This window comes from Pygocentrus nattereri, chromosome 18, assembly GCF_015220715.1.
Source record: "Pygocentrus nattereri isolate fPygNat1 chromosome 18, fPygNat1.pri, whole genome shotgun sequence".
Lineage (NCBI taxonomy): Eukaryota > Metazoa > Chordata > Actinopteri > Characiformes > Serrasalmidae > Pygocentrus > Pygocentrus nattereri.
The window spans coordinates 23,673,137-23,686,986 of NC_051228.1; the positions used below are offsets into that span (position 1 = coordinate 23,673,137).

The 13,850-nt window shown below is 40.1% G+C and overlaps 1 protein-coding gene across 3 annotated transcripts in view; it reads left to right on the forward strand.

Annotated features, from left to right (window-relative positions):
* sh2d3ca (SH2 domain containing 3Ca) overlaps positions 1–12,909 on the forward strand; it is a 77,331-nt gene extending 64,422 nt beyond the window's left edge. For all 3 annotated transcript variants that reach the window (XM_017708185.2, XM_017708186.2, XM_017708187.2), the window contains 8 exons: positions 1,025–1,452; positions 3,206–3,330; positions 4,402–4,895; positions 5,663–5,778; positions 9,509–9,680; positions 11,001–11,112; positions 11,311–11,517; positions 12,371–12,909. In XM_017708185.2, the coding sequence (XP_017563674.2) occupies positions 1,025–1,452; positions 3,206–3,330; positions 4,402–4,895; positions 5,663–5,778; positions 9,509–9,680; positions 11,001–11,112; positions 11,311–11,517; positions 12,371–12,546 (1,830 nt within the window). In that variant the 3' untranslated portion in view covers positions 12,547–12,909. The remainder of the gene's footprint in view (positions 1–1,024; positions 1,453–3,205; positions 3,331–4,401; positions 4,896–5,662; positions 5,779–9,508; positions 9,681–11,000; positions 11,113–11,310; positions 11,518–12,370) is intronic.
* The last annotated feature ends 941 nt before the right edge of the window (positions 12,910–13,850 follow it).

The following is a 13,850-nucleotide window of genomic DNA, read 5'->3' on the forward strand; positions in this document are numbered from 1 at the left end:
AATAATATGAATAATGAATAACTAATATTTGGAAAGGATACAGAAGTTTAGCCTTTCATTGTTTATTCACACTGTAGTTATAAATGCTGTTTCAGCCTGGACTTCTTACTGAATGAGGCACAATGCAGAACAGCCAATCAGCTGTTCTATTTGCATATTATCACTGTCAAAAATGATCATTTTCTTTTTTGTAAAGTTTCAACATTTCTTAACAAATAGACCAGTGGAAACAGATAAAAATGACTTGTCACATTAACTTATATTGAAAGTTTGTCTGCTGTAAAGTTACTTTTTTGGAGATAAAGTTTTGTTCTGACAGCAACAACTTGTCAGTCTTAATCATAAGGGGTAAAAAGAGGTGAAGTAATGGTCATGTAAAAAATACTTATGACTGTTTTTGGTACAAAAAACCACACAAACGTCATAAGTTGACCTCAAGTAACTATGCATACATTTGTTTATATTGACCTGAATGATGAGTAAATAATCTGCTGTAATTTCATGAGGTGCTATTTTTTGGGGGGGATTTTACCCAATTTTCTCCCCAATTTAGTCGTCTCCAATTCCACCCGCTAGTTAGGACTCCCCCAGTCACACGATACTATCTAGGAGAATGAAGGCGAACTGTGAAGCGCTACCACATCTTTTCAAACTGCTGTTAATGCAACGTCATTGGACAGCCGAACGCACTCAGAGGAAAGCGTCGACCGCCAGATCTGTTACATCAGCTAACAGATGCCTGTGCTGACTAGCATCACATTGAGTGATGGGGGAGAAGGGGGGCCATCCTACCCACTCAGAGAGCAAGGTCAATTGTACTCTCTTGGACTCTCGGCTACAGATGGCTGTAGCATCATCAGGGATCAAACTCTTGATCTTCTGATGATAGGGCCAATGCTTAGACAGTTGCACCATTCGGGAGCCCATGAGACTCCACATTTGTAACCATCAGTGATTACAGGAAGTATCCTCCCTTGTGTCTGTTTCACACCCTCTTTTGGTGTCTGTGCATGTTTGTATGCAGGTGTCAGAGACGCTGGTGTTGCGGAGTGGAGATTTCCTGGTGCGCGACTCTCTGGCCAATGTGGGTGATTATGTGATCACCTGCCGTTGGCAGCAGGAGGTGGTCCACTGCCGTATCAGTAAGGTCCTGGTAAAAAGTGGACAAACGCGGGTCCAGTATCTCCTGGAGCATGAGCCGTTTGACGCGGTGCCCACACTGGTCCGGCACCATGCTGGCACCGGCCGGCCTGTGTGCCCGCGCACCGGCGCCCAGCTGCTGTGCCCAGTGAACCGCACACTGCCCCTCAGGTACCTGGAGGCCACCTTCGCTCTGGCCAGCGGCAGGTCAGGATCTGCACATTCACCCTCTAGCCCCAGGGGGGCACACATCAAAAGACGCAGTGTCACCATGACCGACGGACTGACCACAGAGAAGATCATACCGCACAGGTGAGAGATGATGATCATGATGATGATACAGTCATAAGCCCAATGCACACTGACCCAGCATTCCTCAACAAACACTTACATCATAATATAGGCTGTCAACTTTATACTGTTCCAGAATGAGAACAGACAAGCCAAATAAACCTGTGCGCATAGAGTAGAACATTGTAGAACAGTGTGTTGAATGGTGTTGAACATAATAGAACACTGTAAATAGTGGAGACCATCCTGGAGTATTGTGAAGGATGGAGGACAGTGTTAATGGACAGAACATTCTAGAACAGTGTCAATGGGGGAAATTCTAGAGCAGTGTGCTGGTGTGGTGCTGGTTTTTCTTGGTTGACCAGCATAGCAGTATCCAAAACACAGCATATCGCTGCTGTCGGAATGAAACCTCCTATCTCTATTTTTTGATGTTTTTCAGTTTTTGGCGTAAGTTAAGTAAGTACCTATGGTTCTTCATCTGTTTTGTAAGTTTCATGATGAATGGACCAACAGAAACAGCCCAAAATGACTTGAAAAAAAGTCTGATTCCATTGACTTACATTAAAAGTAGAGTAGGTTTTTTTCTTCTCCTGTAAAGTTACTATTTTGGAGATAAGAGGTTTTGATCCAACAACAGTGATATGCTGTTTTTGCTAATTATTAATGATTCTTTCACAGAGTAGTGAATTCCTTCTCAACTTTACTTCCGAAAGCCTCTCTGGGATGCTCTTTTATACCTATTCATTTTGCACAGTGTCACAACTTTTTTGGAAATGGGTTGTACGTAATCTGTGTTTGCTGCATAAATCTTGGACTAAACTTGGAGTCTAACTGCTCATCTTACATTATCAGTGGTGATGCGCCGACAGAATCAGCTGAGCCTTTGGTGTCAGAGACTGAAGTGAGGACGGAGCAGGGATGCAGCTGGTGTGTGTGTGTGTGTGTGTCTGTGTGTGTATGTGTGTGTTGTAGTACAGACCCCTCATTCTCACTAATCCCTCTGTTTCACTGCCTCACACTTTTTTCTCCACAGTGGTTGTTTTGCACTTCAAGTCCCAGCATGCAATGCTTCCTCCACTGGGCACTGAATATGTCTACTGAGACTGCAGTTTTATTTATTAGTCACAAGCTTTTTTTAGTCATTTTCTAATAGAACCACATGTTCAATTAGTTTTGTGATGTGTTAGTTGTAGCTCCACTCTTTTGTGACCTGTGTTTGGCTATATGACCTATATTCAAAACTTTGGAATCACCTGTCATATTAATACTTTTTGGTATTTCGTTTTTGTTCAACATTTAAAGTATTTTAAGAACAGCAATGATTATTAAAGAGCCCCTGTCATTTTTGTGGCTTTGTGTACCAAAAACTATTTTCCAACCTCTCTTAATCCCTAAACAGTCCACTGTGCCTTTTAAGGCTTCTGTTCTGGAATAATTCTGTATAAATTACATTGAAAGGGGTAAAACAACACCCTTAAAACCACTGCTTGTTGGAATAAGCCTTTAGGTTTATGTAAGTTGTCATGTAGGTGTCGTATTGTCTTTAAATAAAGCCTTTCAGTAAAAGTAAGCCTTTTTTATTAAATCATTTAACACACATTTCTTCAACCAAATAGTTTTTTATGATTTGAAAATGTGATGATTCCAAGCTTTTGAACTTTTTTTTATTTCGAGTTAGTGGCTAGTGTCTGCATTGTGCTGTATTTTAATGGCCGTGTGTGTGTGTGTGTGTGTGTGTGTGTGTGTGTGTGTGCGTGTGTGCTCCTTGCAGCCCCTCCACCGTTCACCATAAGGATGCCATGAGAAACTGCGCTCTCAGCATGGATCAGATACAGGAGTTCCGCTGCCCCCTAAGCCCTGTGGGGGAAACCCCTCTGTCACCTGCATACAGCTCTAGTGAGTACTCGCATACACACACACAGCGCAGTGACACAGCTGGCCTTCATTTATCTACAGATTACAGAGATTGCACAACTCATTAGACACAGAAAACGCAGAAATTCTGATTAATATTGATGAGGTAATTAGTGATTCCCCCTTCATCTCTCTCTCCCCCTCCATCTCTGTCATTTCTCATCACTCCCATTCTCTTTCATTCTCTCCTTTCTTGTTTATCTTTCTCTCTTTGTTTTTTCCTGTTATTTCTGTCGCTCTTTTTTATCTCTTCTCTTCTTCCTACTTTGTCAGTATCAAACACTCTGACCTTTTTCTTTCTCTCTTTTATTGCAGGCTCTCTCCTTTCTACTTTTTCCTTTTTTTCTTTCTTGTTCTCTTCTTTTTCTTTCTTTCTTTCTTTACTTCTTTCTTTCTTTCTTTCTCTTTTTTCTCTTTCTGATTACATTCTTCCTTGCTCTCTCTTTCCACTTCTGTCTCACTTCTATCTCTCTCTTTGTTGTTTCTACTCCTCACCCCCCCTCTCTATCTTTCTCCCTTCTTCCTTCATTTCTGCTTGTTTCCTTGCTTCTTTCTTTCTTTTTTTCTTCTCTCTCTCTCTCTCTCTCTCTCTCTCTCTCTCTCTCTCCTGTTGTATTAGTAAAAGCAATAAACAGCTGTTACAGATGTTTCAGGTGTCTTAAAGGGAAGGGCACAGATGCAATTAGACACAGTCTGATTGGTCGAAAGCTGTTCTTCATGTATTTATCTAACATACCTCATTTTGATTTCATTAAAGCTGCATTATTTCAGTGTCATAGTAATAACAATGCTTTATGTTGATGAAAGTACTTTTGTAATTGGTGGAAGAATGTCTAAATAAAAAAACATATTAAATATAAAAAATACATACTTGGGGCGTTTTTTCTTTACTTTGCCAAACTGATGTACTAAAGCCATAGAACTCATGAGGTCATGAGTCATAATGTTGTATGCTTCTTTAAAATAAATCCGTACTGTTCTTCCTAAATGATTTAGTAAATAAACGGTCTTTAAAATCTCTCTCTCCTCTCCTTTTTCTCTCTCAATCTTTAGTTTCTCGTCACAGACATGGCTCAGGTGGGCGTGTCTTAGCTGTAATCCCACCCTCCCCAGTGATGCGTCGCTCCAGTGAGCCCCACCTTTCTCCATCCTCTTCTAACAACAACCTGCCCTGCTCAGACACGCCACCTGCCCAGACCCAGTCTACACCTGCCCACGGTTACTCCTCAGAAGGCTCAGAGATGGGGGGTAGTTATTGTGAGCTCCGCCCTGGCCCGCCCCCGACCCCGCCCTGTAAGAGCTATGTGGAGAGGCTGAGGGTGGAGGAGTGCAGAGCTCCAGGCTCCACCCCTCTGGACAACGGAGAGGGCTTCACGATCCCACTGGTGGAGACCACGTCCTCCTTCAGGCCGGGCAAGTACCAGTCCTCACTGCTTCCATCTGAGAATAAACCCTTGGAGATGGGGGTGTTAAAGAGGGTGAAGGAGCTGCTGGCTGAGGTGGATCCCAAAATGGCGGCTAAACACATCACGAAGGCCGACTGCACGGTAAGACACTCAAAATAAAATGGCTTTGAAAATATTTAGTGTGTATAAGAAGGTGTAAAAGTCCATCAGTGCATCATGTTGCATTGATCTGAAGGAGGAGAATAAGCTGTAAGCCACTTTACAGTTGTTTTGAGATTTTTAAATGCACGTGCAGGGCAGAGAGGTGCATGTAGGGTGTTGTAAAGTCCTCAAAGAAATAGTCTCCGCCCCACAATATTAATTACCACTACTTTACCATTATCAAAAGAGCTTGTAAAAACTCTGAAGAAATGTATTGGTTTGATCATTTTACAAAGTAAATGTAATAGAGAGCTTTGTACTTTGTGAAATAATAATACAATTATAGACATGTCAGGAAAACTAAGGGGACACAAGTTGTAAATATAGGAAAGTAGAGAGAGAAGTAATACAAAAACAATATTTTAACTGATAAAAAGTTATGAACCATTTCACTGCAAACCACTGAATTATGCAGAAATTTCAGACATTAGTGGAATTCCCCTTTACCTCACATCTCAGTGGGCAATGACTGTAATACCTCAGTCTTCAGCAGCCTTACAGATGTTCAGTCTGGTCCAATTAACATCTCTGCTGTGCTCAAAAAGAATCCACGCTCCCGCTCCATCCAATTCACCATTTAACACTGTCATTATTTGATAAGGCCTGAATTAAGGACTAATTAAATGTCTTTAGTCCTGAGCATGAATACATTTGAAAAGAGAGCGAGAGGGGAAATATTTCTCTGCTAACCATGTGGCCATCTGCAGGTTGCTAGGATACTGGGTGTTACCAAGGAGATGCAGAGGATGATGGGAGTGGGCTCAGGGCTGGAGTTGCTGACTCTGCCACATGGCCATCAGCTGAGACTGGATCTGCTCGAGAGGTGAAACAAACACACACATGCATGCACAGTCGTGGATACACAATCACATGCACTTAAACCCATACAGAGAGGCATACACATGCATACAGTACTGTCACTATTAGCATTAAAGGAATCCTAAGCGTTTTTCAACCAAGTCTCTGTCTGCTGCCTCTGTAGCATATGGTTGATTACCATAGACAGAACAATATATGGCACGTTTCCCTGTACTTATAAAAGAACTGAAATGCTGGTAACTCAAAACATGTTTATAATATATGCCATTTGCCAGGAGCTGAAATGCCATTATCTTCTATTATACATATATTTTTAATCAATGTGTTTTCTGTTCTTTTCCAAATGTATGAAAATGCATCAAATTATTGTCCAAAGTAATCAATCATACATTACAGTGCAACAAGAGACTTAGCTGAAAAATACTGATGTATTCTTTTAACATGCTTTAGCAACTTTAGGGTTCTTAGACAACGAGAAGGTGACTTTAATGCCATATTCACAAACATAAGCCACATATACAAACACACACACAGATACACCTAGAGCTTTGTGCAAAGGTCTGGTCACCAACAGTCAAATGGCATGTTTTGTTGCTTTTCTAATTGTCAATAAATTGTGATAACCCCAATTCCAGTGAAGTTGGGACATGGTGTAAAACATAAATAAAAACAGAATACGGTGATTTGATGATTTGCAAATCCTTTTCAACCTATATTCAATTGAATACACTACAAAGACAAGATATTTAATGTTCAAACAGATAAACTTTATCGTTTTTTGCAAATATTCACTCATTTTGAATTTGATGCCTGCAACACGTTGAAGAAGTTGGGACAGGGGCATGTTTACCACTGTGTTACATCACCTTTCCTTTTAACAACACTCAATAAGCGTTTGGGAACTGAGGACACTAATTGTTGAAGCTTTGTAGGTGGAATTCTTTCCCATTCTTGCTTGATGTACAACTTCAGTTGCTCAGCAGTCCGGGGTCTCCGTTGTCGTATTTTGCGCTTCATAATGCACCACACATTTTCAACGGGTTACAGGTCTGGACTGCAGGCAGGCCAGTCTAGTACCTGCACTCTTTTACTACGAAGCCACACTGTTGTAACACGTGCAGAATGTGGCTTGGCATTGTCTTGCTGAAATAAGCAGGACGTCCCTGAAAAAGACGTTGCTTGGATGGCAGCATATGTTGCTCCAAAACCTGTATGTACCTTTCAGCATTAATGGTGCCTTCACAGATGTGCAAGTTTCCCAGTCCATGGGCTCTAACACACCCACATACCATCAGAGATGCTGGCTTTTGAACTTGCGCTGGTAACAATCCGGACAGTCCTTTTCCTCTTTGGCCCGGAGGACACAATGTCCATGAATTCCATAACAATTTGAAATGTGGACTCGTCAGACCACAGGACACTTTTCCACATTGCATTGTTCTTAAACTGTTGGACTATTGGCTCACGCAGTGAATGCTTGTGAATGAATGAGCCTTTCAGGGATGCTGCCTTTATACCCAATCATGACACTCACCTGTTTCCAATTAACCTGTTCACCTGTGGAATGTTCCAAATAGGTATTTTTTGAGCATTCCGGTCCCAACTTCTTTGGAATGTGTTGCAGACATCAAATTCAAAATAAGTGAATATTTGCAAAAAACAAAGTTTATCCGTTTGAGCATTAAATATCTTGTCTTTGTAGTGTATTCAATTGGATATAGGTTGAATAGGATTTGCAAATTAATGTATTCTGTTTTTATTTATGTTTTACACAACGTCCCAACTTCATTGGAATTGGGGTTGTGTGTGTGTGTGTGTGTGTGTGTGTGTGTGTGTGTGTGTGTGTGCGTATATATATATATATATATATATATCTCACCTTCAGAAACCTTGGCACACTCTTATGTTTTGAACATTGAACATGACTTATTGTTGATTTTCTAATTTCAAATTGAAATATGACAGTTTCTGTTTATTTGCTGAGTTTAATATGGTGGAACAGTGTCATTTTTTTTTCTCTAATATGTTAAATTAAGCTAATAAATAAGCAGAGTAATTGTGCATTGAAATGTGCAAAAGTGTATTTTCAGGAGGAGATGTGTTAACCTATTTTGACTTGATGTTATTTACACACACTTGTAAAATCACTTTCTGGATGTTCTGCAGCCCTCTGCAGGCTCCTTCAACTTCTTTAGCCAGAGAACATTGTCGATGCACTGCTGTGAACTGACCTGATGGCCATCTGTGTCACTTTAGCATTTAGCTCACTTGCGTTCTCCTGGATGCCTGCTAACATTTCCTCTGGCTAAAAAGGAGCAATTAGAAGTACAGGAGTATGGATTTCTTTAGGATTCTAGAGTGAACTTTCTTCATGCTGTTTCTTTTTCTCATCTCCCTCCTTTATACATACATGTATAACTATACATAGTTGTATGCTCCACTACAGGTCCAATGCTATTATTCAGAGCAGTTTAGTGTATGCTGAATGTAATGTTAGGGGTCTCTCCCAGTCACTTTTATATTATATTTTAATGTGGAGTTTTTGATTCCAGTTTGAACCCCATTAGTATACTACCCCATTCTCCCATGCAGGGGGTGTAAGTGTAATCCAGTCTTATTGTTCTGAACAGCCACTCCACTAACATGAGCCTTGGACTCAACAGAAAGAAATAATACCATCTTGTAGATTAAGACAGAAATGTATTTTGGTAAATTTTTAGTCCTAGTGCCAGTCTTGGTGCAATGGCACTGTCAATGTGGGCCTGATACAATTGACAGCCCCCCGGTGAATCACATTCATAATATGCTACATAATGTTCTTCTATGATATATTATGCTACAATAGGTCGTAGGGGTGTCAATGAATGTTCTGAATTGAATTATATAATCAAACTGCAAAAAAGACAGACAATTATCAAATGTAACACTCAATTGTGAAAAAACAGCATTACTGCAGCTGTTTGCATTACAATGATTTACACGTTTCATGAACCCTTTTTACTCTCCGTGATTGCAGTCTTGTTTGGCACTTTTGACTCTTCTCAGTGAATGTGGCTCCTGGGGACTTGATTTGTGAAGAATGTGAATTGGAGGGGGAACTACATTTATTTTTATTTATTTAGTCTTTTATTGGTTTGCCCTCTTATGGACAAATCACAAAAATTTACACTGGAATTGTTCAGACAAACAAAGAATAACCAGTCATTTATTCGGGGTAATTGTGGCAGTCCTAGCACATCCGATAATTAGTAGCATTAACTGTAATATTAGGAAACAGTGTATCAGTTTGTCCTTTAACTCTCATATTAACATAGTTCTCAACTAGTCTGTATACATCAACATGTTAATTAGATAATGTGTTGAAGCAGGTGTGTTAGATCAATGGGCTTCATACATATTCAAAAAGGTTAATAAAATTGGCCTCTGCATATTGATACTGGTTTTCCATATTATACTGTACTGATATTTTCTTCCACCTTTATTATTGTTGGTGTCAGATTAATCTCCATCATTTGATGCCAGCTGCCAATTATATCAACTATATTATATTAAAAAAGGAGAACATTTTCTCATTCTCCTAAGAAAGTTATCATTTTGTGGATTGAAGTCTTGTTTGGAAGTTAGTCTTGCATCACACTGGCTCCACTGGATGTCGAGACTTGGCACACCTTACAACAAACCACAACAACACACGTCACAGGATGTTTACACACAATATTCCTTTCTTTCTGCAGGTTTTACACCATGTCAATAATGATGGCCGTTGACCTGCTGGGCTGTACGGGGAGTACAGAAGAGAGAGCTGCACTGCTGTATAAAACCATTCAACTGGCTGCTGAGCTCAAGAGCACCATGGGAAACATGTTTGGCTTTGCTGCCATCATGAGGGCCCTAGAATTACCACAGGTGAGAGATCTAAGAAATCAGAGTATTCTGGTAATGTGACCATTTGAATAATCAGATAACTGATGAAATCTGATAATGACTGGATAATTGAGTGCATGGAAACACACCCACTACCTGCTGGGGTACCCAAGCAGTGCTTTGTAAGCTTGTAAGAGGGCTTTAGATACTTGCCATTGTGTTCTTGGACACCACTGCAAACTGCTTGCCTCCTAAAATAGCACACTATATACACTCTTGAAAAGATGACTCTGTATAGATAAAATGGTTCTCTCTTGCACCAAAAGAGGGTTCTTTTATTGTTATGCTGTCAAGCTTATAACCTTTTAAACCTTTTTCGTGTTAGAACAATTTTTCAAATAGGTCCTGTACAGAACTATATGCAACATATTCTCAACCAGTCCAAACAACAATTTCACCATGTAAAGAACCAATTAATCGTGCAAATGGTCCTTTAAGTGCTCGTGGTTCTATATATAACCACTGTCTTTACTAAAGCACCCCTGAAGAACCATCTTTGAGTGTGAATGAATAAGGGACAATTTCATAAATGGCTTTTGAATTTCTACACATGAAAATGATTTTTTTTTAAAGGGTTATTTAGTAAAGAAAATGGCTCTATATAGAACCATGTACCCTCAAACAACCCTTTGCATAATTAAGAGGTTCTTTGCATCATTGGGGCAGTCGTGGGCTGGAGGTTAGGGAACTGGCCCGGTGACCGGAAGGTTGCTGGTTTGATCCCCAGTGCCGACAGTCCATGACTGAGGTGTCCTTGAGCAAGACACCTAACCCCCAATTACTCCCCAGGTGCCTTGGTTAGGGCTGCCCACTGCTCTGGGCAAGTGTGCTCACTGCCCCCTAGTGTGTGTGTGTGTATTCACTAGTGTGTATGTGGTGTTTCACTTCATGGCTGGGTTAAATGCAGAGGTGAAATTTCCCTGTTTGTGGGATTAAAAAAGTATCACTTAAAAAGTTCAAATTGATAGAGAATGTATTCTGGACAGTTCTATTTACAATCTGTATTGAAAAGGTTCTATAGAGCACCAAAAAGGGTTCTTCAATTATAATAAGCCTGACATTGTAACAAATGGAGAACCTTTTTGGGTGCTATATAGAACCTTTTTCATAAATCTTTCATATAGAACAATATACATCAATGTGAAGAATGTTTTCACCATGCAAAGAACCATTAAAACATAAAAGGGTTCTATATAGAACTTATGCCTTTACTCAAGACCTCTTGAAGAACCATCTTTTTAAGAAGAAGCGTCTCTGGTATGATTCCATGGATGTCTGATTGTTTTGTGTCGGGTTTTTCAGATTGCACGGCTGGAGCAGACTTGGATGACGCTGAGGCAGAGACACACGGAGGGAGCCATACTGTATGAGAAGAAGCTCAAACCCTTCATGAAAGCCATGAATGAAGGAAAAGGTGAGGACGGTCACTTACAGTAATGGCATGGTCAAACAAGCATGACTATTAATGAACTAAAAGCCATTAACAGCTGAATGTAAGTGGCATAGTGCAAAACAATAATTAGCATTAAACTATAATAATAATTAGCATTTTTGGACAATGGCAGTTCCTTTAGGATAACTTTAACGGTCGTGTTTTGTATGTGTGTGGCAGAGAGTTCTGTCCTGTCCAGCACCTGTTTCCCCCATGTTGTTCCATTGCTGTCTCTGCTGGAGAGGGGTGTGGCTGTGGGGGAGGGGCTTGAGCCCTGGGAGAGCTCTGAGTGTGGAGTGGACGTGGTCATGAGCCACCTAGAAGCTGCACGCAGCATTGCACACCACGGGGGCCTGTACCGCACCAACGCTGAGAGCAAGCTACAGGGTATGTGTAATATTCACACGTTTTGTTGATTTTCTATGTGAAAATAAGTTTCCTTCACAGGGATTAAGCTTAAAAAATGCATTTGTGTACAATTTCTTTGTATTTGTTTAATATATTGGAAAAAAATAAACACAATGCAAAACGTTCCATATCTTTCACTCATACCTTTAGTCAGGGAAAATAATTGTACCCTAATCCATTTAAATCATATTTTTTAAGCTGTTTTGATTCCACACACCCTGTCTCATCTCCAGGCTTATCATTTTATTGTTCTGTTTTAAAACATCAGGTTATGAAAAGGTACAAATATTTACTTTTTCACCTGGAAAATCATATTTAAGGTGCACAATGGGACCTTAAATCCACTGTAGTACTTTTGAGGGAACATTTACATTGTTTCTACCTTGTTGAATAAAAAAATGTACCTGCACAGAACCTTTATTTCTAACAGTAAAGAGGATGTGTTAACTAACTTTCACTCATTACATTAACTAAATGTACCGGGATGCCAAAACATTTGCATACAGCTGTATAATGTGGAGAATAAGCAGTATTGTACACATACTTCATCACTTTTATTTAGTTTCCATTATATGAGCTCTTTAACTGGTATAGAACCTTTACTTTGCATGGAGGTTCTTTTAAACTCCACACTCACACATTTATTAACACATTTTGTTTTTAAAGAAATATTCTTTAGGGAACCCAAAGCATCTTTCCAAAGAACCATCTTTAAGCACAGTGCGTGCCTTGGCACGGCTATTTAAACTTTGCCGGCAACTTTGCTCAGTGACAGTGAGTTTTGTAGGCACACTCCGCATCACTCTGTTGTCTCTCTGTTTCTCATGTACAGACTTCCAGGAGAGGGAGGAGGTGCTGGAGATTTTCTGTACCGAGTTCCAGATGAGGCTGCTCTGGGGCAGCAGAGGCTCAGAGGGCAGCCAGGCCGAGCGCTATGAAAAATTTGACAAAGTCCTCACGGCACTCTCTCACAAGCTGGAGCCTCCTGTACGCCACAGCGAGTTATAGCCCCCCCCCCCCTCCAATCCACATACAGTATGATCCATCACCTCACTGTTACCCCAAACCTGGGATAGACCATTATAAGGACACAGGGGAGGACGGAGGCACAGGAGGTTCACTTTAAATCCCAAAAAAACTAAAAGGCACAAAAGAAGGCAGACTTTATCCAGGCATGACTGCACCCCGCCCCCTACAGGACAAAGCTGAGAACTACAGCTGGAGTGCATTTTTTTTAAAAGCCTGAAGCCAAATCACCTTCTCTCACTTCAGGAAAGAGGAGGATGAAGGAAAAAAAAACAAGTGCTTCAACCATCTTCAAGATTTTGTGTGATTTCAGACTGCATGGTCATCACACCGTCACCATTCCGAGCTAGGACACTCGCTCACTTATCAAATGTTTGAATGTATGTTGCCAAATCTCAATAACCCAAACAGACACTTGCTAGACAAGAAAAAAAAGTCTTACTTTTTTATGTTTTATAATGATTGTTTCTGTTTTCATTTCTGCATTTAAGGGGCATTGTGTAGTAACCTGTGTGACAGTTTGATCAAAAATCAGTGAGGTAGTGCTGCAGTAGCAACATGATAGTGTATTAAAGTGGAAGCACACCTTAAAAAAATAAACCTTCCTCATTGGTTCTTGGACTGCATGGACAGTTTTAGGAAAGTCATGTGAAGGGCCCATATCCTACATTTTTCTCATATTTTATTATTATTGTTATCACAACCTAACTTTGGCAGTTATCTGATTATTCAAATGGTCATGTAACAACATCCTCTGATTTCTTAGATCAAAGTAAGGTCTAGAAATCCTATTAAGAAATCCGATAAAAAGGGCTGGATATTGGCTCAGTAATCAGATTTCTTAGTCTGTACATGTGCAAAACAGATGGTGGTACCGGAAATAAGCAGGCAGCGGTGCTGCGAGATGGCAGCAAAACACTTTTAGAGTGACACTGAAACCAATTACATGCTTGAAGAAGGATTTAAATATGCTTCATCTTTTAGATAGTTACGATGCAAAAATCTGATTACTGCCAGATTTATGTTGACCCGGCGTTTTACATTATCTGATTACTCGAAGTCATGTAAACGCCTTGATCGGATTACTTACAAAATCTGATTTTCTGCAGTTATCGGATTATTAAGTGCATGTAAACACACTCAATGTTTATTAGTGTATCATTAACAAATGTTGATTTTCCACAATCATTTTCAACCAATCTTTATCCCTTAACATTAAACAGGCTGGTTTTGTTGCTGTGCCTTTAAGACTGATTTACGTAAATAACATTTGATCTGATTGGCTG